This window comes from Pteropus medius, unplaced genomic scaffold, assembly GCF_902729225.1.
Source record: "Pteropus medius unplaced genomic scaffold, Ma_sr-lr_union100, whole genome shotgun sequence".
In the NCBI taxonomy this organism is placed as follows: Eukaryota; Metazoa; Chordata; class Mammalia; order Chiroptera; family Pteropodidae; genus Pteropus; species Pteropus medius.
In genome coordinates, this window is record NW_024352784.1 from 2,427,540 (window position 1) to 2,453,863 (window position 26,324).

Genomic DNA, 26,324 nt, shown 5'->3' on the forward strand with positions numbered 1-26,324 from the left:
TTCAGAATAAATGGTATTTTCTCTAAATTTTGTATTTACTGTGAAAGAGGAAAAACACTTTCCCTCTAAGATTAGAAACAAAAGGTCCGCTCTTATCACTTCTCTTTAACACTGTACTAAATATACTAACCAGGGAAATGAGGCAAGAAAAAGACTTTTTTAAAAAAAGGCCTCTAGATTGGGGGAAAAAAACTTTCTTTACTAGAAGACATGATTGTCTAAGTTGAAAATCTGTTGAAAATAAGTGAGTTTAGCAAAGTTGTAGAATATAAGACCAATATAAAAAATTAATTATATTTCTATATATAAACAACAATCAGGATTTTTTTACAATATCATTTACATGGTAAATTTTATGTTATGCATATTTTACCACAATTTTGAAAAATACTATTTACAACAGCATCGAAACCTATAAAATACTTAGAGATAAATCTGACAAAAGATATGGAAGACCTATATATTAAAATCTACAAAATATTACTAATAGCTTATCTCCTAAATAAATGGAGAAATATACATTGTTCATGAGTCAGAAACTCCATATTGTTAAGATGTCAGTTCTCTCAAACTGATCTATAGAGTCAATGCAAATCCAGTCAAAATCGCTGGAGGCTGTTTTATAGAAACGGACAAGCTGACTCAAAGACAAATAGCCAAAACAACTTTGAAAAGAAAAACAAAGTTGGAGGGCTAACATTATTACCTGACTGAAAGAATTATTATAAGACTATTGTAATCAATATGTTGTTGATATTTACATAAAGACAGACAAATAGAATAGTAGATCTGAATAGAGAGTCCAGAAAAAAAACCCACAATTATAGACACTGATTTTTGACAAAAGATTCAAGGCAATGCAGTGGAGAAAGGACAGAATTTTCAACAAATGGTTGGGACATCCATAAGCACACACACACACAAAAAACACTAGAATCCACACTTAACACCATATACAAAAATTAATACAAAACAGATCATAGGCCTAAATGTAAGACCTAAAACTGTAAAACTTATAGAAGAAAATATAGGAGAAAATGTTTTTGTGACATTGGGTTAGATAAGAATTCCCTATATATGACAGCAAAAATATGATCCATAGGAGAACAAATTGATGGATTGGACTTCAGAGAAATTAAAACTTTCTGTTCTGCAAAAGACACAGTTAAGAGAATGATAAGCCGTAGACTGAGAGAAAAGTCTTTGCATAGCATATATACCATAAAGGATTTATATCTAGAATATATTTTTTAAAACTCTCAAAACTCAACAATGAGAAAACAACGCAATTTAAAAAAATAGGCAAAAGATTTGAACAGATAATCCACCAAAGAAGATAAATGAATGGCAATCTAATTACACGAAAAGATGCCCAACATCCTTAGTCATCAGATAAATGTAAAATAAAACCACTATGAGATACCACTACACTATTAGAACGGCTAAAATTAAGAAGAATGACCATAACGAGTGTTAACAAGGATATGAAAAAACTGAAAGTATCATATACTGCTAGTGGGAATGTAAAATGATACAACTACTTCGGAAAAAGTCTGACGGTTTCTTAAAAATATAAACCTACCATATAATCTAAGCACTCCATTCCTAGGTATTTACCTAAGAGAAAAGAAAATACATATCCATACAAAGACTTGTACATGAATGTTCACAGCAGCTTTATTTGTAATAGCCCCAAACTGGAAACAACTCAAATGTCTATCAATGAGTAAATGAATAAAAATAAATCTTGGTATATCTATTCAGTGTAATACTACTTTGCAATAAAAATAGATGAACCCTCTATATATATGCCATATGAATGAATCTCAAAATAATTATGTTGAGAGAAAAAAGCAAGAATTCTTTTAAAGTACATATTACATGATTTCATTTATATAAAACTCTATAAAATGGAAACTAACATAGTGGCTGAAATCAGTTTGGGGAGGTGTAGAGGAGAAATCACAAAGATCTGTGAGAAACCTTTAAGGGGTGATGAATATATTCACTATCTTGATTGTGGTGATGGTTTCACAGTTGTATACATGTGTTAAAACTTTTTAAATTGTACACTTTAAATATTTACACCTTAGTGTATTGTCAATTACAATACAATGAATCTTTCAAAAAGATGAAATTGAGCTAAGGCAGTATCATAGAGATGCACAAAAACTATATTAAAGAGGTAGAATACTCAGGACTTAATCACAGAAATAGGTGAAAGATGCTCAGTTTCCTTTATTAAATGAGAATACAATTAAGACCTTTTATCCTCAAGTAGCTATTTAATATAAATAGAAAATAACTGTGATAAGTGTTAAATCACTGCATTGATGGTAGTTGTTTTTTATCTGAAAATAATGTAAGAGCAAAAAGGCAATGGTATCTTTCTGTCCTACCTCACATACACCAACAAACTAATGGCTGACGTATTTAACCAAAGTTAAATATTTGGTTAAATATTAAATATTTAACCTGAAGATTAACTTGGCAAAGTAATCTTTAGAAAGCTAAAGAACAGAATAAACATATTCTCATTGGCTTTATGCAGAGGTAAAAAAGGGGTGCCAACTCTTTAATATTGATCTGACTTTTGAAATGGTTTAGACAGAAGTCCAATGCCACCTGGTCCCGTTGTGTTATGTCAACAGAGAGAGAGTAGATCTACTGGGTTGCCTCTGTAAAAGCATTCTAGTTCTACAGTACTGTTCCACTGCTTCCTGTGAAAACTCCTGTCCTACAAAGAATAGCACAAATAGAATTGGAAATCTGCGAGCTTATTTCATTATTTCCAAAAGCCTACTAGAAAATAAACATTTTCTCAGGGCAAAGTTCAGAGTCACACTAGAATACCAGGTTCTTTTGCTCTTAGCTGGAATCATATTATTTAGTTGGAATCATAATTGATGGTTAAGATTTTTGATCCATAAAAATAAGGAAAGAAATTATTACTTAAGAAATATGCTTTGTTTGGCATATAGCATCCTTTAAAATCTAGTGTCCAGGAAAGGGGAGAAGAATCAGAAATGAAACATTTTGCTTAGAAGAAGGGAAGCCATGCTTTATAAGAGAATCCTCTTAGGTCAGCGCCTCCCACCACCACTCACAGTATGTTACTGTTACTGTTTCCACTGACTCAAATATGTAAACAACAGTTCTAATCCCAAAGATTCTACAAAATCTACCTGGCATCCCTTCCTTTAAAGAACTGCCATTCCCCTTACCTCACAGGTCTTAAGAGGGATTAGAATTTGCAGCACCTCCCCAATTCCCAAATATACTCTCTCATTATCACTCCCCTACATAAGTGTGTGATCCAAACTATGCCATCTGATTCTCCCTCCGCATATCTGATGTTTGAGCAAAGACACTTAAAGATGAGAAATTAATGAAGCTGAGACATCTAAGAGTAGAAAAGGCCAATGCCCTAGTCCCTGTTGCTAGGATCCCTGGAGCTGCCCTTGTTCTTGATCCTTCCTCAGTGACGCTTGTTTAGCTCTTCCTTACTTAATGCTTTTATTTTGTATAATAATTTGGCTGGTCTTTATCTTCAAGTCAATTTCCCTGATGACAGGAATATCTTTGTTATTCAGGGTGGGCTCACAGGATCACATTTGAGTTCATGCTACTGAGATGAGTCTGGATGGGTGCTAGTCACCACAAAGACCAATCAGTGACTAGAGGATTAGGGCTTTGAGCCAGGTGATATCAGCCTAATCTTCAGGGAGGAATAGGAAATAGCCAATGATTCAGTCAATCATGCTTACATAATAGGACCCCAATAAAAACTCTGCACACTGAAGCTCAGTTGAGCTTCCTGGTTAGCAAACATATTAATGATAGATGGGCCAGTAGGATGATATGTTCTAATTCCATAGGGAGAGGAAACAGAAGCTCCACATTCAAGACCATCCCAGAACCTCACCTTATCAGTCTCGTCTTTTGGCTGCTCCTAATTGTTAGCCTTTATAACAAAACTATAATCATAAGTATAGCACTATAATCATAAGTATAGCACTTTGCTAAATGATGTGAATCATTTAGCAAATTATCAAACATGAGGGGAAATGAAAAACTCATGATCCTGTAGCCAATTGGTAGGAGTACAGTTGGCCTGGAAACACCCACAGCTTGTGGCTAGTTTGGTGTCTGAAGTAAGTGCAGTCTTTTGGAGGACTGTGCCCTTAACTTGTGAAGTAAACACCAATTCTGGGTGGTTAGTGACATAATCGTATTACATTATTTCACTTAATCACTCCTCTGACTCATTTTCCTCATCTGCTAGTAAATGGAGATAAGAAAACATACTAAATATTAAATCATAGTATTTATACTTCATAAGGTTTTTGTGAGAAATACATGAATTATTATACGTAAAGCACTCAGAACAGTGCCTAGCACATACCAAACACTACATAAATATTACGGCAGTTTCTGAGTTGTTGTTTTTATTGTTAAAGTCCAGAGCTGGCTAATGTAGAGATCATCAGGCTTTTCTGCTAAAATCTAAATTACACAGAGAAAGACTGACTCCCAACATTAGTCAGAAACCTTAACAACACTAATCACATAGATGGTACTGACGTTAGCCAGCTAATGTTCTGAACACAAATCAACACTGCTGATATCTACATTATCTAGTGAAACTCAGACCAGCCAGTATGAGCCAGCGCCAGAATATTACATGCTTTTCATAGCTCTGGAAATCATCACTCCAGAGAGATTAGGAGACTTGCTCTGAAAAATGAAGCAAATTGTTGGAAGGACTAGTATACAAGAAGATTCTCTCTTTTAGTATGTCAAACCACCAGGCATGACACATGGGTAGCAAATCCTAAAATTGTACATAGATATCACTTCTCGGCCTAGCTGTGAGCTAGATCACTGTGCATTGTGTGGACCCCAAGAAAAACGATTTATTTGATGTGAACCCTGAGGAGTTTATCTGCTGACATGGACTCCCCATAGTCAAATGAGGGCCCGTATTTTATTAATAATAAGAGCCTAGCAGCTACTTGCTGACAGGGGCTTCTCGGGTACTCTGTAAGCTGGGAAGAATCTCAGACGGATCTCTTGGGTTCCCATACTTTGCCTTGCTTGTTTACGTGGTCTGAATCAGCCACTGCAGGGAAGTCCTGGTTTGTCTTTCTACCAACAGACTGAGATCTGCCCCCATCCAATCAGAACTGCACAATTTGGGTACCTATTTACGTAAAAGGACTTAATTGGGAACCTGGGTGGGGAATTTTCACTATAAAAGGTGGCCTCCCCTTTGTCTCAGGAGAACACAATCTAGGTTGCTACCTGAGTCTTTGGGATGTAGTTCCTTTGCTGAAATAAATGCTTTTAATTCTTAATTACAGTCTAAAATTAATTCTGGTTTACAATTGAGATTTTTTTTTTTCTCATCAGTAATGGAAATCAACTCCTGAAAACACATTCCATTGTCTTCCATCTTCCTGTCATTTAGAATACACTTAGAAGTGTTCCAAATAGTTGCTAAGGCCAGCCATAAATAAAGTTCTTACCAGAAAATTGTCTTAGGTTGTTTTCTAGTATTATGATTTAGTCCCTCTGTTTCTGCCCTTTCTTGATCACTTTCTCTCCCCAGCTATTTCTGTGTGAACTTTCAGAGAAGGCTAGGAATGTTTTCTAGTATTATGCCATAGTTTCATTCTCTGTTTCTGCCCTTTCTTGATCACTTTCTCTCCCCAGCTATTTCTGTGTGAACTTTCAGAGAAGGCTAGGAATGCTCTCCCTGCCATCTTTCATTCTAAGTCCCTACTTATGAAACCCACTCTTAAAATCCGGGCGCCATGTCTTCGTGTTATTACATAAAAAAGAGTAAACTAAAATTAAATGGTACTAATAGAAGAATTTTCCCAGCAGTGCTGGTGTAATTCCAAAGATCATTTCACTGCTAGATCTCTCATCAGTAGACAGCCCAAGTTGCTCAAGCGCCATTAAACAGAAGCCCCCACAAGAAATTCGGCTTCTAAAGCTTTCTGTATAGCTAATTATGCTTCTTCTAAACTGATAAAAACACAGAGTTAACAAGAACCATTAGCCTGCTCATCCTAGAACCAGGATTAGAATCCAAGTCTTTCTGCTTCAAATCTAATGCTTTCCATCTACATTATAGATGATCCCTTCCAGATCTAAATTATATAATCTTAGGTAACAATTTAAACACAAATAGAAATTGTCTCATCCCTACCAAAACTGGTCTCTACCACCAGACCAGAGTTTTCAAATCAAGATGGTATGGAAAGGCTCTGGCCTAGACAGCAGAAGGCCCAAGTCTAAGTCCTGGCTCCACAATGAAAAGTAACTTTAGAAATCTAGGCCTGAGGTTCCTCATCTGCAAAATCTGGGACTCTGTTGATCACTTTTGTTTAACCCTTCTTAGCATCAAGACCTACCCTAAGAGTAGGGAAGAGATTGCTTCCAATCTTGTTAGTATCAAAGGAAGCTCTAGTTATAAAGAGAGAGGAGGCAAAAGCCCTGTTTTTCCTTTCCCTGTCAAGTCTCATACAACTAGACATGTTCTTTCACTCAGAACTCTGAAGCAAATGCTCCAGAAAAAATGGTAACCATGGTTTAGCAATTTTACACATGAAAAAGATCTAATGTTTTTATTTAATAAGTTCAACATGAGTCAGCAGAGCAGTGTGACTACTGAAGGCCCCAATGTCTACTCAGGCTGCACAGGTCCAGAACTGAGAAGCTAATAGTCCTTCTCAATTCTGTGCTGATCAAACCACACCTGGGTGGTCTGTGTCCAACACTAGGAGCCATTACCTAAGAAAGAGATTAACAAAAGTGTTTACAGGCAGGAAACCAAGATGAGAAGGAGGCTGAGAAAACATGTTTTCTTCAAAGAACTAGAACTATTTAACCTAGAAAAGAAAAAACTCAGGGGGGCAATCACCTTACTTCCATCCAATCTTTAAATCATCTAGGACTCAGCAGAGCTTGGACCAAAAAAGGGGCTGTCTCAAAAGGCCAGCAAGCTCCCTATCTCTGAAGCAGCAGAAACTTGGGGATAGGGGAAAGCTAGTGAGGAGAGAGGTAGGGATAGGATGGAATTCAATTACAATTCTAGTGAAGAGCAACCTCAACTCTGGAGCACCTTCCCCCGTTCCCAGCACAGTGATTATATTCATTCTTATTCAATGACCGTATGTAGAACCATTTTGATAATTCGCTCTTTACTAAGCATTTTATATTCATGTCCTTTCAAGGCCAAGTTGCTGCCCATCCTCTCTCTTCTCTAAACCTGCCAGCAGCTAGGATTGACAACCAGGCTGCCTATTACCTTCTGAAGATTTCCATGCCTTCCATAGGTCCTCCACACTGATGAGCTTATCCTCACCATGGAAGGTGCTGTGTTTCACCGTTGGGTCATGGTAATTGAGGTCTTCCCTCAGGAACTGCAAGGGAAAAGCGCACAAGTCACAAGAGATACCCAGAAACCAGTGATTAAGATCTCCACGTGGGTCGCCTAGCTATCCACAGGACACCCATCCACCTAATGCACAAGAGTATCACACCACTCATGTATCCTTCCATGCGCCTATGTCCTGGTTTCCAACAAGACAGCCTTTTCTTCTTTGTTATGTTTCACTTGAATAAATAAATAAATATGAGTAAGAAATTCCTTCCTCATTTTTTAATTATGGAAAGATAATAAATGATAGTTAACTAGAATTCATTAAGCAAGAAGAAGAAAGGAGAGGAAGAATTAACAATTTTTGAGCACTTATTTATACACTAAACAATATTCCAAGAACCTCTACAACATTTTCTCATCTAATACTCACAACCAATGAATTGTCACACTAATGTTACAAATGAGAACAGTAATATTCTCAAAAGATAAAGCAACTGGCCCTAAATCACATTAGTTTTATTTAGAAAGGTTAAATTATTTGCTGTGATGGCTTTAATATATGTCCACGATTCTTTGACAATCCCCTCACAAAAGGTAAATTCCCCTCCCCTTGAATATGGTCTGATGTTAGTGACTCATCTTCCAACAGAATGCAGCAGCAGTGATGTTGAGTGACTTCCAAAGGTAGGTTAGAAAAGGCAATATGGAGTCTACCTGGCTCTCTCCCCTTTGTGACACATGCTTTGGAAGTCCTGAGCCACCTTATAAGAAGCCTGGCTACGCTGAAGTCACCATGCTGGAGAGATCATGTGGAAAGACTATAGAGAGATGGAAAGAGATGTCTGAGCAGCCCCAGCTGTGAGACTTCCAGCCCAGGAGTCAGACATGTGAGTGACTGAGACTTCAGGCGATTCTAGCTCCCAGCTTTTGAGTCACTTCACCTGATGAGCTGTCCCTGCTGAGCCATACCCAGGTTGCTGTTTTAGGCCACTAAGTTTTGGGGAAGTTTATTATACAGCACTAGATAACTGAAATGCTTGCTCAAGGTTGCAGCTGATAAGTGATAGAGGTAGTATTCCAATCCAAGATACCTGACTGCGTAGTCTAAATTTTTCCCCTGTACCACATATTCTGTCCTTTAATTATCTGGATTTCTTTCATAATATACTCTTACAAGAAAGAAGAAAAACAAAAGAAATCAAAGCTTTTAGAAATTTAACTAGTAATTAACTTCACAGATATTCAATCAGCCTGATTCTTAACCTCATTAGTACAGGATTGAACCCTGATCATTGGCTGCTTTCCATAGAGCCTCAAACATCAAAGGAATATGCAATTCTGGTCACTACTCTCACCAGAGCACATTTTAGTAGAATTTTCAGGAAATGTCCTCCTATCCATCTTGCCTTATCTCAGGGTCCAGGAAAAAAGGTCACATCCAGAGTAATGTCAGTAGATGTTGTTGACAAAATGAATAAATGACTGACATTATGGTCCCAGATTCCCTAGACCCATAATCAAAGAGTACTTGCCTCCCTTGGGTTTGCAGACATTAAGACATCTGGACTTAATGATCCAGGAGAGAAGTTTGAAGAGAGTCCACACTGGAACATTCTCAACCTAGTCAGAGCATAGGCTGCTGAGCACAAGGAACTTGACAATGACCACAACTATAACATAGCACTGTCCAATACAGCTTTCTGTAATGATGGACACGTTCGACATCTGTCCTGCCCAAACAGTTGCCACTAGGTACATATGGCTATTGAGCACTCAGTGGCTTGTGTGACTAAAGAATAAAATTTTTTAAAAATTAATTTAGATTTAAATGGCCACATGTAGCTAATGGCTACATATTTGAATGCAGCTCTAATACATTCTAGTACCTGGAGTATAGGTATGGTCTAGCTACACTCCCACAAAGGCTAGAATGGTGTACTGAAGTCAAGACCTCTGGTTAGATGAGGCTGTAAAAGTGGTGCTCACATAAAAATGTTTAACAGCTCTTTTCGCCCTCTGGCCACAACTAAATTCAAGACCCTCTGATAGATTCTCCAGTACCCCAGTCTCTCATCTGAAATTGTTGAGAGAATCTACTTTTTAACAAGGATTAAGCAGGTGATGAAGAGCCCAAAGCCAGGAGATTTTTAACTCTTAGAAAGTAAACTAAGTATTTTTTGATTTTTCAATAGTCAGCCTTTTAGGCCAACTAACATTCAATTTATTTTATGTTATAAGTTGTGGATCTTAACATTTTCTTGCCAAGTTGCCATCCAGTTATCTCAACCCCATTCATTAAATTATCTGTCTTTCATTCCTTCTTGGAAAACATGATTTAATAATAAATTAAGTCCTTACATGTAATGGGGTATATTTCTAGGGTCTCTATTCTTGTGTACTAAACCATATTTCTATTTTTGTGCTAATACTTGACTGTTTTATTATACTCTGTATTTTATACTTTAAAAAGTTTTTTTCTAATGTTTGGACCCCTTCTTCCCATGGCTCTTCTAATTCAGAATATTGCTTCTGAATTTCAGCTGCTTATTTTTCAGAGTGAATATAAAACAATTTTATTAGTTTTATTGAGAGTCTGCTTGCTCTCATTGGAGCTCTAAGTGATGAGATCACTAGACCTCACACACCAGGGAGAGTTAGAATTCCCATTTTCTCTATTGGCTCAGATCAATAAACCTTTCCTTACTCCAAACTCTGAAGTTTTAAGTTTTAGTCTTTCAAAGCTTTGGGCACACAGACTTTGAACCAGTAATGCTAACATCCTTTTTGGGTAAAAGAGACAATAATTTCTTTAAAGCAGGAAAAAAGAATAGGGAATGCCAAGAGTAGCATTATTAGTGGTTTGCCATTTTAATTACAGAAGTCAAGGAAGGTCTCATTAAGAATGTGGCTTTTAAGCAAATAACTGAAGAAAGGCAAGAGAATAACTGAAAGAAGAGTATCCCTACAATGGAGATGGTAAATGCAAAGACCCAGAGGCAAGAACAGACTTGGTTTGTTCAAAGAATAGCTAGGAGGCCTGTGTGGCCCGAAGAGAAATGAGAATAGGTGGTGAATAGTAGGAGAGGAACTCGTAGGAGAGGAACTCAGGAAAGCAACAGGTGTCCAGATCACAAAGGGCTCTGTAGGCCAATATAAGGACTTTGACTTTTACTCTGAGATGGAAGCTGTTGGAGGAATTTGAATAAAGGTGCAACATGATCAATTTACATTTTTAAAAGGATTTCTCTGAATATTGTGTGGAGAAGCAGACTATAGAAAAGCAAGGGCAGATGCAGGAAAACCAGTCAGGTGGCTATTGCAATAATCTAGGTATGAGCTAATGGTGGTTTGAAACAAGGCAGTACTGTGGGAATAATGAGGAGTTGTGAGGTTCGGGATATATTTTAAAGAGATCAAATCTGTAATCCTTATAATTTCCTAGTTTTGATTCATCAGGTTTTTTAATGTATACCCTACTTTGGTCCTCCTAGGCTCCAACCCAGACCCTCTTAATCTAAAACTAGGAAACATATCCTATACGCAGGCCTTAGGAGCAGTAACACCAAAATCTCCAAGGAAGGGTATTTTCTGCCATTACCAACTAACTCTGGGATACATGTGAGACATATCAGCTGCTTATAGGGAACCAACAAGAAGTAGACTGCTTTTTATTGCCAAGTCTGAACACTGAGGTATATGGAGAGCAGAGAGGCTCATGGGAAGAAAATACACAGAGGATCTGCATAGAGGTTCGCATATAAGCTCCACTGGTGCCTCAAAACAAGCAAAGGAGTGTAGGGTCAGAAAACAAGGGCAGCAAGAAGATGGTGCCAAATGCGGAATGTGGGCTGACAGAAACTACATGAAGGAAAGGCCTGAGGCTGAGTGGAACCTCTTTAGAGAACAAAAAAGTAACGCTGCAACAGTCAGGCCTTAAGAGTAAGAAAAGCTATGTATTATAAAAATAAAGAATTCAGACCTATAGAACAGACCCCTTACTTCCTGTGTGACTTTTGAGCAAGCTGATACAGGTCATCGCTTGTAAAATTCGTAATCTTTTAGCAGTAAATGAAATGGGATATCTCTTGTAGAGTTCTTAATCTTTTTAGTAAACCTAGTTTTCTCCTCTCTTTTCTTTAGGAAAAAGGCCCTCTCCCTCAGATCCCGATAATTGCCCCGAAACTGGTGACTCAGATCCTCTGGCTGTTGATAAGGGACTAAGGCAGTACTTCAGCAGGAAACCCAAGACTTCACCCTAACTAAGGCAGAAAGGGGAAAAGCTCCATAGAATCCCAATAAGCAGGGACGACGACCCTTCTCAGCAGAAAGCAGATACAGAAGGAGACCTCTCGACCCTCAACATCCATACTAATAATAAGGGAGTTCATGGCTCTTAGAAAAGAAGCCAGAAAGTTAGGGGGTTTTGGGTCTGCCTGCAAAGACACTGAGGTCATCCTATCATAGAAGGGGTCCACCCTAATCCGCCCACAATTAAGCAAGCCAGAAGGCATTTTTAGGCTTAAAGTAACAAATAGAAAGAAACAAGTGAGCAGAGAATTAAGTACTAGTTTAAAGCAGTCACTCACACCTGCGCAATGAAGACCCCGGTGACCTTCAACTCACCTGAGTCTTATTATACCATCATTATAATATGATGCATATACCCAGTTCATTAAGATCATTATAACAGACTGAATTCTGGAACAAACATGCACAGAAAGCAAAATGATGAATCACTGAGTCCTGTCAATCTTAGTTGTCAAACAAGGAAGCCCACCCCTCTAAGAAATAGAAATAAAAACCCCAAAGGTAATAGCAAATAGAGATAAAAACCCCAAAGGCTTTGTTTCCAGGCCTTTTGAGCCACGCATCTCTTGCTCAGGTCCACTTCCATGTCTAGAAGTGTACTTTCCCTTCTAATAAAGCTTTTCCTTTCTGCTGTATTTCGGTGTCTTGCCCAATTCTTTGTTCGAGACATCAAAAACCTGGACAATGCTCCAAGAGAAAAGCCCCACTCTCCGGTAACAAAGCTCCTTAGCCTCTCTGACCCTATTTTCCCCTCAAAATAAGGGCTAATTATCCCTTTCATTTGAGTGTGATGAGGGTTAACTGAGACCTGTTTGCAGAAGTCATAAACTGCCTTTGCATATGTCTTTTAATGGCCAGTAGAGCATTTTATAAATGAAGTTATGTTTACAAACCAAAAACTTTACCAAAAAAAAGTCCAGCTTTTCGAGCCATCTTAAAAAAAAAAAAAAAATCAAAAAGATCTAGATGAGCTCCAGTGACAACTTTAGAATTTTACATAGAGACTTAAGTGCCACGATTTGATTAGAAGGGAGGATGGTGGCAAAGGGAGTTGTCGTGAAATTGTGTTTGCACAGCAAACATTGTTTTTATGTAGATCGTTTAATACAAATTAATTTTAAAACGCAACATTTTTATGAACACGTTTTTATTCACATTTTACTTAAAATTAAGAAAAAATCGATTGTCCATATTAAAGAGTATTTTATATATTTGTACTTTGGGGCAGCTTGGAGGCAAGGGAGTTGGTGCTGCGGGAAATAATGAGGGCCTCAAGACCCCATCACCTGGTACCACTCTTCCTGGGCTCACATACCTGGCAACAATCTGCCAGAGCTGAGCAGCAGCTGCCCGCTGCTGAAGAGGCATGTATGTGCTCCCTAGTTGGCCTCAGCTTTCCTCCCCGCAACTCACAGATACATGTATGTGCATTTATACTCAGTTATGATACCCCTGGCCCCTCAGAGGCACCGAGCTTGTGACTCCTCATGTACACAAAAGCAGTTTGTAAGTTTTAAAGTACAACTTTAAATGTTAGTTGTGGTTATTATTGGGAGGAGAGTGAGATAAGGATATGAAAGTAAGAAAAAAGCTTCTTGATCAAAAGTGACTCTTCTGTGTTTTCACAGTCCCTGTGTATATACCCTTATCAGTCTCATTATGTGTCTACCTCCCCTAAAAAAAAATACACTCTCTGATAGAAGGTCCCAGTTGCCCAGCCATATACATGTCATACAAGAATGCAGTGTTGAACTAAAACTCTGATGTTCAATATACTTGAGGTAGGCATTACCACCATATTACTCTGAACACTGTTCTACATCCAGCTAATAGCTAAACTCTGATTTAAGACCAAGTATAAAAGCAACAAAAAGAAAGAAAGAAAAAAAAAACCAAAGAGGCAACTTTTGGTTCCACAGGGCTTACTATTTCAGACTCAGAACAAGCAGCTCTTCTCTCAGGGAAGTCTAAGAAGGCTCCCTAAAAGTTATGCCTTACCATGGGGAATGCAGCATTGGCTAGAGCTACAACTTAATAGCTCTCTGAAGAGCCAAGCTACCAGCTGTCACTAGGTATATTTAGCTCTATGAGCTCAGAAAAGTGATCTTCCTGGCAGTGGCACAAAGCATGCAACCCCATCCCAAGTGTTAAGCAGTAGTGAGGAGTGTGAGTGAGAGCAGAGAGGAAGGGAGACATCTCTCTAGAATTCACTGATGGAAAGCCAGAAAAGGAGCAGCACATCTTTGGGTGCAGGGATTTGGGCAGTTCTCTTGGGTTCTTCCTTGGAAACAATTACTCCTCCCTCCCCTTTCCAACCTTGTTCCCCACTGCTCACCTTCCACCTCTCCCTCACCAAACCACACCGCCTCCAGTCCCACTTCCCCGACACACACAATATTTAGAACCCAGAGACTTATGCCCCAGATCTGAGAAGCTTCCCAACTCTTGTTCACCTCTTGAACGTCTAGGAAGGACCCACATTTTAGCTACGACAGCTCTGAATGACATTTATAGAGAGTGCTGGGACGTAGATGTCTCAGAGTGAAGTATCTGTCTTCAGTGGTATCAGAAGCGATCGCTCAAGGGCAGGGAGAGGGCAGTCATTTCACACTCACCTTAGTACACCTAGTCTCACTTCTGTTAGTCCATCACCAGAATAACCTTTGTAAAGTACAAATCTAATTATACCAACATACCTACCTAAAATCTCATGGCTCCTATTACCTACAGGATAAAGTCTTAGCCTCTTATTCTTATAATCAAGGCCTTTTACAATCTGGCCTATAAACTAACTTCCCAGTCAGCTTTCTGGCCACTCTCCCTTCCTACCAGATATCTATACTCCAGACCAGGGGTCAGGAAACGATGGCCATGGGTCAAATCCAGCTTGCTGCTTATTTTTGTAATAAAGTTTTATGGAACATAACAACAGTCATTTATGTACTGTCTATAGCTGCTTTCATACTACAAATAAGGAGTTGAGTTGTTATGACAGGCTTTATGGCCAACGGAGCCTAAACTATTAACTACCTGGCCCATTATAGAAAAAGTTTGCCAAAGTTTGCTCTAGACACATCAAGCTACTTCATACCTCTAAACCTTTATATACAGAGTGCTCCATTTAAAATGTTTTCTCCCTCTCTTTATCTGCTAAAGAAAAAGTCACTGCCTCTGTGAAGTTTTCCAGACCTCTCCAGGCAAGTGAACTGCACTATCCTATTTGTTCTCTCTGTTCTCAGGGTATACATCTATGACAATACTTATCCCATTATACTATAATTACTATTTAATTACCCCTCTTACTCTCCTTAAGCAACTCAAATACAAATATACAAACTGTATTTTATTTCTCATTTATCTTTTTATCCAGCATAATGCACTTTCTTTGGAACATCCAAATGAATGATTAATTTGGCTCCATAAGCTCACCTCCAAGGGCCTGGCACAGAGTAGGATAAGTGGTGATTAAATAACTGAATGAATGTCCCTCACTTGAGTTTGGCCTATAACATCCAACAGAGTTCTTAGCTTTTAACAACTAGTCAGTGCATATTCTGCTACTATACAGAAGAAAAAGGTCCCCAAATTGTCGGCCAATCTAAAACAAAGATATTCAGTAAGGGGCCAGAGGTTACACTGGATCAGATTCAGTATAGCATGATGGTTTACAGTTTGATTCTAGGGCTAGGCTGCCTGAGTTTGAATTCTGGTTCTACCACTTATTTTCAGTGTATCATGCACATTAATTTGTAAAATGAAGATAATAGTGTGAAGTAAACACTTCATAATGCCCTCATGTCAAGGGTATTGTGAGTTAATTCACAAAAAGAACTTAGAATAGTCCCTGGTACAACATACACTCTCCTAAGTTAAGTTTTCCTAAATATCAATTATATTTAATATGAGAGAAATATAAAGATATTAAGAATGTATAATCCTGGAACCCACTAATTACAGTGATGCTGATCTCTCATATGTAAAGGAGCCCACAGAAGAGGTAAAAGATAGATATTTCCTAAGTGTTTGCTATATAAAGGCCATGTACTAAGAGATCGGAAATACAGACAATTAAGACAAGGCACTACTGACCTCTAAGGTCCTTTGTATTCTACTCTATGATTCTTACTTTGAAAGCTTTAACTCCATTTAAAATTGAAATTTTACAACCTTACACAAGTAACTCTATGGGCTGGCCCCTATCTGCCTTCTTTGCCACATTAACTGCCACTTTCTCTCATTCTCACTAATAATAATTACTTGAAATTCCCTCAAAGTACCAGGCTCTTCACCTAATGTCTTTGCACATGTTACTCTCTCACCTAAAACAGTCTCCTTCTTCTCTTGACCACTGTTAGTCATCTCTTCAGACCCAGATTACATGCCAGCAAATCCGTACATAAATTAACTTAGACCTTCCTCTTCTGTGCCTCGATCAACAGCATTCACTTCTCAGACTGTAGTATCCTTATCTGCTCACATGGCTGCTTCCAGCACTAAAGGAACTTCTTCCAAGGCAGGAACTTCATCTTTCCTTTTATTCCTATATATCCAGCACCCAGCACATATGCAGGTACAGAGAATCCCTCTGAGGCTGATGATAAAGCTCAGTCCTTGTCATAGAATCATCCTTGATGTCCTCAAACTATTACATTGGGCACATGACACAGGTCAGATCCTAGATCCTTAGATCCATCTAAGGTTGCAGCTTGCTAGGTACCTGGTCAGATGGCAAAGACTCAGAAACTCTGACCTCTCCAATCTTGCAAACTATCAAAACCAAAGTATCCAAGCTAGCCAAGGACAAATGGCTGAGGAATCTCTGTCTTATAAAAGAAGGATAGAAACTGATTGCTAATTTTAAAATATTTCCAGAGAGTGAAAAGGTTATCTTAATTGAGGTCAATACTGCCACATTTACAAAGGATGAATACACAGCATAGACAGAATGCATTACGGGTAAGAACACTTTTTTTAAATGATGAGTTGGAGTGGACTTCTGGCTTGACAGTGTGAGAAGATCCATGGACCCATTCTCCAGTGAAACTAGGGGAACTTATTTTTTAAAAGCAACCATGTAAAGTCTATGGAAATGGTCCTAAGGGCACACAACAAATGAAGAGACATCAGCTCAAGAAGATCTACTAAAATTCAGTAAGAACAATGAGAGTCTGTAGCATTTGAACTAACACTTGCTTTCTCTTTACCTCTCTCTTCCAAATCAGTAAGACAGAACCTCTACACGGGATGGGTGCAGTCAAGAACACAGTGCTCCCTCTACCCCAAGCTCCCAGATAGAAGGCCAAATGCCAGAAAGGGACAGAACATCGGCATTTCTCATCCTGCCTCCACTTAACCTGTGTTAAGGCTAAGTTCTAGATGAGTCCGACCAGGAAGTGAGCCTCCCTTCTTCCACTTATTCTCCATTTATGGAACAGGGGCTTCACCTTGGATGCAGCACCACTGAAAATACTGGGGCCCTGATGCCACTGCCCTGGCTGGTAAAACAGCAATTATACTCTGGGAGAAGCAAGCCAAGGAGACCTGAGGCTACTGCCACCTCCTCAGAGTGCTCAGCTCCTGAAGCTTCACTCAAAGAGAAGCACATCACTGTCTCCACCTTCAGCACCAGAACTATGGCTCAGAGATCTTACCTGGGGGAGAAGCAGACTTAAAACAGGGAGCTTTGAATCTCTTCCCAAAGGAAATGGTTTTATTTGAAACAGAGTTATGAAGAAGTTCAAGGCTAAAGGTGCTCTCAAAAACAGTGAAAGTTGTGGTGAAAGGATTTGGGAGAAGATTGGTGGATTCATTGGAGGTACAGGCTAAACTGTAGGCTGGAAATTTTTCTGGTGAGAAGAAGAGAAAGATACAGCTGGGAGGAGCCCTTCTAGGGTAAGAACAAATCTCAAATACTGTTCTTATTAACTATACTTTCAAAGGAGCTCTAATATGACTGGATCCGTCTGGAGAAAATGCCCCAGGGCATTGATGAAAAACGATAGAGTAATCAGATAGCAACTAACAAAGCTTAACAGCCAGGTGTGGTCCTGGAAAGAGACAGTCAAAGAAAGCTCTGCCAAAACCATTGTCATCCAAATGTGACTGTGGACATATCTAAGGCAGCACCCTCTGAGGAGTAACATCAGAGGCTTTACACTGTGTGGGGTGGTGGGGAAGACCACTAAAATAACCCAGCCAGTCACCAAACAAATAAACAAGCAAATCATAGCAAGCCCCAGAGGGGTTGGACCAGTACCCAGAGTTGCTACAATATATTATCTAATATGTCCAGTTTCCAACAACAAAAAAAGTATGAAACATGCAAATTAAAAGTATGACCTTCCCACTCCAGAAAAAAAGCAAGCAACAGAAACTGTGAGAGCAACCAAATTTCAGATTTAACAGGAAAAAAACTTAAAAGTAGCCACTATAAATATGTTCAAAGACTAAAGGAAACCATGATTTAAAAAAAAAAAAAAGTAGTGTGGGATGATAATGTCACATCAAATAAAAAATATCAATAGATATAAATTATAAAAAAGAACCAAATGAATGTTGTGGAGTTAAAAAGTACAATAAATAAAATGAAAATTTCAGAAGAGGAGTACAACAGTAGATCTGAACCAGCAAAAGAGTCTTGACAAACTTTAAGAGAGATCAATAGAGATACACAATCCAAAAAGCAGAGGGAAAAAAGAATGAAGAAATATGAACAGTCTCGGATAAATGTGGGACACCATTAAGTTCATCTATACATGCATAATGAGAGTATTGAAAGGAGAGGGTAAAAAAAAAAAGGAGCAGAAAAAAAAATTCATTCAAAGAAATAATGGCTGAAAAATTCCCAAGTTTACTAAAAAACATTAACTTATCCATCTAGAAAGCTCAACAAACTCAAAGTTGGATAAATACAAAGAGATCTGCAAACAGACATGTCATAGTAAAATACTAAAAGCCAAAGGCAAGGAGAAAATCTTGAAATCAGCAAGATAAAAATGATTTTTTACATACAAGGGAAGCTAACTTAAAAATTAACAGCCAACTTCTCATCAAAAACAAGAAATGCCAGAAAGCAATGGCGTGACATGTTTAAAGTGCTGAGAGAAAAAAGTGTCAACCAGAATCTTACATCAGAAAAACTATCTTTTTAAAGTGAAGGCAAAAAATAAATAATAGATAGATAGATAGATAGATAGATAGATAGATAGATAGATAGATAGATAGATAAAATGAAGGCAAACAGCCACTTCCAAATAAACAAACACTGAGAAAATTCATTGCTAGCTGACACAACTTAAAAAAAAAATACTAAAGGAAGTTCTTAAAGCTAGTAAGTGACCCCAGACAGTAATTTTAATTTACATGAAAAAATAAGTCTGTTCCTTTTAAAATAGATTTAATCATCACTCAACAATATTTACTGAGTACCAACAATGAGCCAGGTACTATTCTAGATACCAGGGATTTAGCAGTGAACAAAACAGATCCTTTGCCTTTATAGACCTTATATTCTAGACAAATGATAGAATCCAGAAGGTGATAAGTCCTTGGAAAAAAAAAAATAAACAAACAAAAATAAATGATGTGTTCAAACAAAAATAAATAAGGTTCTGGATGCCAGGAATGAGGTAAAGTTGCAGATTTCATTATTAAATAGGGTAATCTGGGAAAGGTCTCACTGATAAGGTGAAGTATGAAAAAAGCAAAGCATTTAGGAATATGATGGAGTTATCAAAGTGGCTCTCTGGGGAAGGGGGAATGGGGAATATTCCAGGCAGAAGTAGGAGCTAGAACCAAGGGTCCAAGACAGAACAACAAGGGTGTCTGAGGAACAGCCATGAGTGTGGTTGGAGTGAGTGACCAAGATAGACAGATGAAGGAAAGAAAAGCATAATGATAACTGGGGGCCAGGTCGCATAGGGCCTTGCTGACTCTTATAGTAACTTTGGCTTTCACACTAAATAAAAAATGGAGCTATTAAAGGGCTTTTAGAGAGAAGTGAAATGATCTGATAATTACTTTAAAAAAAAAAGCTCTCTGGCTGCTACATAAAGAATAGACTGTAAACATGGCGATTCATTAGGAGGCTATTGAGCCTCAGTGCCTGCAGTGGAGTAGTGGTGAGAAATTATTAGACTGCGGACAGAGTTTGAAGATAGAACCCACCAGATTTACCAATAGGTGTGAGAGGAACTGTGGATGATTCAAAGAGTTTTTAGGCCCAGGCAACTGAAACAATGCAATTGCCTTCAACTGAGATGGAGAAGGCTGTGTGTAAGGCAGGTTTCGGATGAGGTGATATTTAGAACTCATTTTGGGGAATGTTAAATTTCATATGCCTTTAAAATTCTTAGAAAAAAACACAAGGGTAAATCATCATAATCTTGGATTTGACAAGAGTCTAGATATGACATCAAAAGCATGAGCAGCAAAAATAACAAAAAAAGAGATAAAACTGAACTTCATTAAAATTGAAAACTTTTGTGCTTCGAATGACACGAACAAGAAAGTGAAAAGTCAACTTATGAAATGAGAGAAAATATTTGCAAATGATATATCTGATAAAGGACTTATATCTAAAATATATAAAGAACTTTAACAACTCAATAGTAAAAAGAAAAATAGCAAATTAAAAATGGGGAAAGATATGTATAACATTTCTCCAACCAAAAGATAAAAATGGTCAATAAACACACAAAAAGAAGTTAGCCACCAGGAAAATGCAGATCAAAACCATATGAGGTATTACTTCACATCCACTAAGATGGCTGTAATCAAAAAATCAGATATCAAAGAGAGATGAGATCACCAGGCAAGATGGTGTAGGGTAAAGGCTTTGTACATGTCCTCTTGTGACGATGCCAGAGTTGTGACGAAACCACAGAGCAAACAGAAAACAGAGTCGCCTAGGGTCTAAATGAACAGAGGTCCTACAACTAAGAGAGAAATAAGAAATCACCCCAGAATGGTAGGAGCAGGCGGAGATATGAGGCTGCCCCGTCCCACATGGGCTGAGCAAGACAGAGGCTATGGCAGCTATAGCCGCCAGGTGCCGCCATTCCTCTTAAAGGTACTGTGACCGGACTTTCACGGTAACGGACTCAGTCTCTCTGAGCTCCAGCGCTGGGGCGGCTGCTCGGGGGTGGGCACGAGGGACATACAAGGGGGACACTGAGTTCTCGATTTTAGGATGAGGGCTGGAGGGGAGGCTTTCTCTTGGGCAGAATTGCTGGCGGACCCATTGTTCCTCTGTTGAGCCCTCCCCACTCTCAGCCTGCATATACGGGCACCGCCATAGCTGAGATGTCATCAAACTGGCCCAGAGGATTACCTGAAACTCTGCCCTTCCCAACTTGCAGCCCTACCGAAGCCACATCCAATGGTGTCCTCAGCGTGCACTGTGTCCCTTGCTGAGTAGCTCCAAGCTCCATACTGGTGGCAGATGGCCTCGGTTTCTAGAGCGGCTTCCTGAGGCAACTATAAGCACAGCAGGGGTGGCAGCCATCTGTGGATTGCTTGCTGACTCTTACCAGGTAGTCCCAGAGGAGCATAGGCTGGGGCTAAACTTGACCTGCAGTTGGACCTCTCTCAGGACTGTGCCACTGGGCCCCAAAGGACTCTACTACACAAAGTGATGCTAATAAGACTAGGAGACCTAGGAGCTTTACTAAGTACATAGAGACACAGAAAGACAGCTAAAATGGAGACAAAGATGCATGTCCCACATGAAAGAACAGAATAGAGCTCCAGAAAAAGATCTAAACAAAGTAGAGCCAAGCAATCTAACGGATGCAGAGTTTAAAACACTGGTTATAAGGATGTTCAGTGAACTTAGGGGAAGACTAGATGAACTCAGAACTTTAACAAAGGGATAAAAAATATAAAACTGGAGTTGGAGTAGATGGAGTAAAAGGGGTCAAATATGTGGTGACAGAAAGAAATCTAACTATGGGCAGTGAACACATAATCCAATATATATATGTATGTATATATGCCTTATTGTTGAAATGTACACCTGAAACTTACTAGATTTCTTTAACCAATGTCACCATAATATAAATTTTTTAAAAAAATGGAGATGGAAATTATAAAAAGAAGCCAGTCGGAAATGAAGAATACAATATCTGAGATGAAGAGTATATTAGAGGGAATCAAAAGCGTGGATGAAGCAGAGGACAAAAGCACAGAAATAGAGGATGGGGTAGTGAAGGACACCCATCAGAACAGCAACAAGAAAAAAGAATCTAAAAAAATGAAGATAATTTAAGGAGCCTAGGGAACAACATCAAGCATAACAACATTCGCATCATCGGAGTACCAGAAGGAGAAGAGAGAGAACAAGAAGTTGAAAACCTGTTTGAAGAAATAATGATAGAAAACTTTCCTAACCTGGTGAAGGAAGTGGATATACAGGAAGCTCAGAAAGTCCCAAAAAAGATGAACCCAAAGAGGTCCACACCAAGACACATCATAATTAAAATGCCAAAGGTTAAATACAAAGAGAGAATCTTAAAAGCAGCAAGAGAAAAGCAGTTAGTTACCTACAAGGGAGCTCCCATGAGACCGGCAGCTGATTTCCAAAAAACTTTGCAGGACAGTTAATGTGATGAAAACCCAGGACCTACAACCAAGATTACTTTATCCAACAAAGAATAATTTAAAGTCAAAGGACAGATAAAGAGTTTCCCAGAAAAGAAAAATGTAAAGGAGTTCATTGCCACCAAGCCAGTATTACAGGAAATGTTGGAGGGACTTCTTTAAGAAGAAGAAAATATATGGATCAAAAATATGAATAAAGAACAGTAATAACTACATATCCATCAACGAGTACTTCAAATGAAAAAAGTTAAATGCTGCAATCAAAAGATAGGGTAGCTGAATGGATAAGAAAACAAGACCGTTATATATGCTGCCTACAAGAGACTCACTTCAGATTAAAAGACATACAGAGACTAAAAGTAAAGTGACAGAAAAAGACATTGCATAATGGACCTAGAGGGCATTGTGCTGAGTGGAGTTGGTTAGAGAAAGACAAATGCCATATGATTTCACATACATATAGAATCTAAAGAATAAAATAAATAACAACAACAATAAAAAAAGAAAAACAAATAAACTCATAGATACAGAGAATAGTGTGAGGGTTACTAGATGGGAGGGGATTGGAGGTTGCTGAAAAAGACCAAAGGGATTAAGAAGTGCAAATGGGTGGTTACAAAACAGTCGTGGAGATACAAAGTATAACAAGGAATATAGTCAATAGTATTGTAATAAATATGTATGGGGGCAGAGGGGTACTAGATTTACTGGGGTGATCACTTTGTGAGTTATGCAGATCTCCTAATCACTATGCTGTACACCTAAAACTAATATAATATTGTATGCCAAATATAATTGAAAAATAAAAAATATAATTTTAAAAAATCAGATAATCACAAGTGTTGGTGTCGACATAGAAAAATCGGAACCCTCATACACTGCTGGCATGAATGTAAAATGGTTCAGCCACTTTGGAAAGCATTCTGGCAGTTTCTCAAACAGGTAAACATAGAGTTACCATATAACACAGCAGTTCTACTCATAGGCATGTATCCAAGACAACTAAAAACATGTACACACAAAAAACACATCTCTAGCAGCATTATTCATAACAGCCAACAGGTGGAAACAAACCAAATGCTTATCAACTGACGAGTGAATAAACAAAATGCAATGTGTCCATACAACAGAATATCATTCCTCCTTAAAAAGGAACAAAGTTCTGATATATGCTACAACGTGGACGAATCTTGAAAACATTATGCTAGGTGAAATAAACTATTCACAAAGGACCACATATAATATAATTCCATTTATGTGAAATGTCCAGAATAGGCAAATCTATAGAGACAGAAAGTAGATTAGCAGTTGAAGGCTGGGGGAAATAGGAAGGTAGGGGACAGACAACAGCTAATGTGTACGGGATTTCTCTTCAAGGTGACAAAAATGTTCTAAAACTGACTGTGGTGATGGTTGCACATATCTATAAATATACTAATAACTACTGAATTGTACATTTTAAATCAGTAAATTGTATGGTGTGTAAACTATATCTCAATTGAGCTGTTTAAAATTTTTCATAAGGTTAGATTAGGAAGCAAGCAAATTTTTTCTGTAAAGGTCCAGACAGTAAATATTTTAGGCTTGGTCTATCCAGTCTCCGTTATAACCACTCAACTCTGCTGTTCTCGTGTGAAAGCAGCAATAAACAACATGTAAATGAATTAGAGTGGCTCGGTGCCAATAAAACTTTATTTCTGGACACTGGAATTTGAATTTCATAAAAATTTCACATGTCACAAAATTCTTCTTTGTATTTTCTCCCCAACTATTTAAAAATATAAGAGCACTTTTAGTTTGCAAACTATATGAAAAACAGGAATGGGGTCATAGTTTGCTGACCCCTCTACTAAATGCACCTAATCTTCTCACCATTATGGCTTGAAGTACTAAGGAAATCTCTCTCCCTTACAATCTCCATGAACAAGAGTCAACTTTGTTTCCCATACTACCATCCCTATATATGGCTCTCCAAGACCCTGGGAAACACAAACCAAGCCAAGCGCCCAACAACAGGAAAACCTCCTGGGTTCCGTTTCCAAAATGAAACACCAACTTTAATAAATTTGGTAAAAAAGTAGAGGGCTCACCATGTATTCCTTATGAATGCCACTCACCTTTGGACAGTGAGGTAGTAGGCTAAGGAACAAAGAATATAAGAGAATAAGACGAACTTGTGCCCCTCTTTAAGAATCTTCTGGCTGCTAATCAACTTCAAGAGGAAGAATTTAGGCTCAGGTGTCAATGAGCAATACCCAAAAAAATGTCCTTAAGAACAAAATCTCCTATTAGAGTATCATAGCACCACGAAAGAAGGCAGAAGGGAGTAGTGAAAACATTAGGCGTTCTAGAAGCCTTTATTAAGAAGTATTTATTCATTCATTTGCCCACCCGGCATTTACTGAGCAGTTAAATATGTGACATGTCCTGTGCTGGGATCCAAGGATACAGAGATTAATCAGACATGTTGAAAGCACTTGTGTAAGACAAATATATAGAAAAGAGTCAGTCCTTGAAAGCAAAAACCACTGTTCTCTGTGGGGTAAAGTGCAATGGCTCAATCTTCAAAAAAGTGCCCAGAAACCTCTCTCTTACCCCCTCAACCCTGGGCACTGAGAGGAAAAGAGAAGAAGCCACAGATTCTTCGTTGGACAGGAAGAGTCAGAAGCTTAATACCTGAAGCAGGGCTTTTCTCTCTCTGCTAGCTTGACCATTTTTGGCTGCAAGATGACCATCGCATTCGGCCTATCACCTTGTAGGGCCCAGATCCTGCCTAGAGTAACAGCATTTTGGATTCCTGATTACACTTCTGGCTCTGCTCTTACCTCTAAGTCCTGAATACTGTACTGTAGCCTAAGCTTTTGCTCCAAGCCTTCTCTTTAATCCTCAACCTGGTTTATGGGCTTCTCTCAGCTCCTACTTCCTTGGCTGAGTGTTCCTCTCCTCCTTCCATTTCTTGTCATACACAGAGACATGTCTAAATACAGAAAGACACATACAAATAAAGAAAAGTGTAAAATGATGTACACACACATATAAAGAAACAAACATAAAGGCATATAGAGACATATACACATACAGACACATACAGAGAGAAACATTACAACTAATCCATCATCAACAGGATTGTCATCCAGAATAGACAAAGCAGACTCACCAAGAAAATGGGGAGGAAGGAATATAACAGTCTTCATAGTAAGAAAGAATTCCCCTGTCTGTCAAAGCAAACCACCATCTGGGTTTTCCTAAAAACATGAGAGGTACCATCTGGGAGAGCTGCTGCTTCATCCTGTACCTGGCTAAGGCATTGGAACAGATTGCAAACTATGCCTACTCCCTCTGATGTGTAGCCCAGCTTGTCTCGCAACTGGTACCCTTCCCCAAGGGCTAGTTGATAATGTGTCTTCTGCTACACCAGCACATGTTAGATTACCTCTTATTCCTCTTGAAATTCCACAGTCCCCTGTGGACACCACCATTAGAGCCTTTAAAATGTGTTACTGCCATTGCCAGTTTATATATCTGCCTCTCTCACTAGCCTAAGTACCTTATTTTCATCTCTACTTTACAGATGGCAGAAAGTGAGGGTTCAAATTACAAGGCCTTACAGCTAGTACATTGAAAAGCTCGGATGTGAACTCGGGTCAGACTCCAAATCTCATGCTTTAGACTTTTAAAAAGTCAATGTCCAAATACTTTGTTCTAAGAAACTCTCAAGTTATGGCTGAATGCATGAGCAAGGCCACAGAACTCAGACTCAGTGGGGGTTGCAGCCTGTAAGCAGACTATGAGCTACTCCTGGTAGGTAAATGCTACAGTCATCCTATAATTAAGCATTTACAAGGAAAATTTTGGCCAGGTCATTTTCTTAGCCTAAGGAGGTTTCACATAAAGAATGATGTCATTCATGGTATCAGTCATCTCTGTTTTATCCAGAGGACCCAAGCTGAATTCAATCTATGCTTTGCCTAGATTAAAGGCAGGTTCTCAGAATGGTTCCTGAGACAGGAGACAAGATGGTGAT

The 26,324-nt window shown here is 38.6% G+C and overlaps 1 protein-coding gene across 4 annotated transcripts in view; it reads right to left on the bottom strand.

The window, feature by feature from the left end:
- STIM1 (stromal interaction molecule 1) overlaps positions 1-26,324 on the bottom strand; it is a 174,309-nt gene that overhangs the window by 52,679 nt on the left and 95,306 nt on the right. For all 4 annotated transcript variants that reach the window (XR_005649666.1, XR_005649665.1, XM_039847911.1 and 1 more), the window contains exon 3: positions 7,319-7,433. Coding sequence is in view for 2 of the 4 variants with exons in the window: in XM_039847911.1 (XP_039703845.1) it covers positions 7,319-7,433 (115 nt within the window). In the remaining 2 variants the exon portion in view is untranslated. The remainder of the gene's footprint in view (positions 1-7,318; positions 7,434-26,324) is intronic.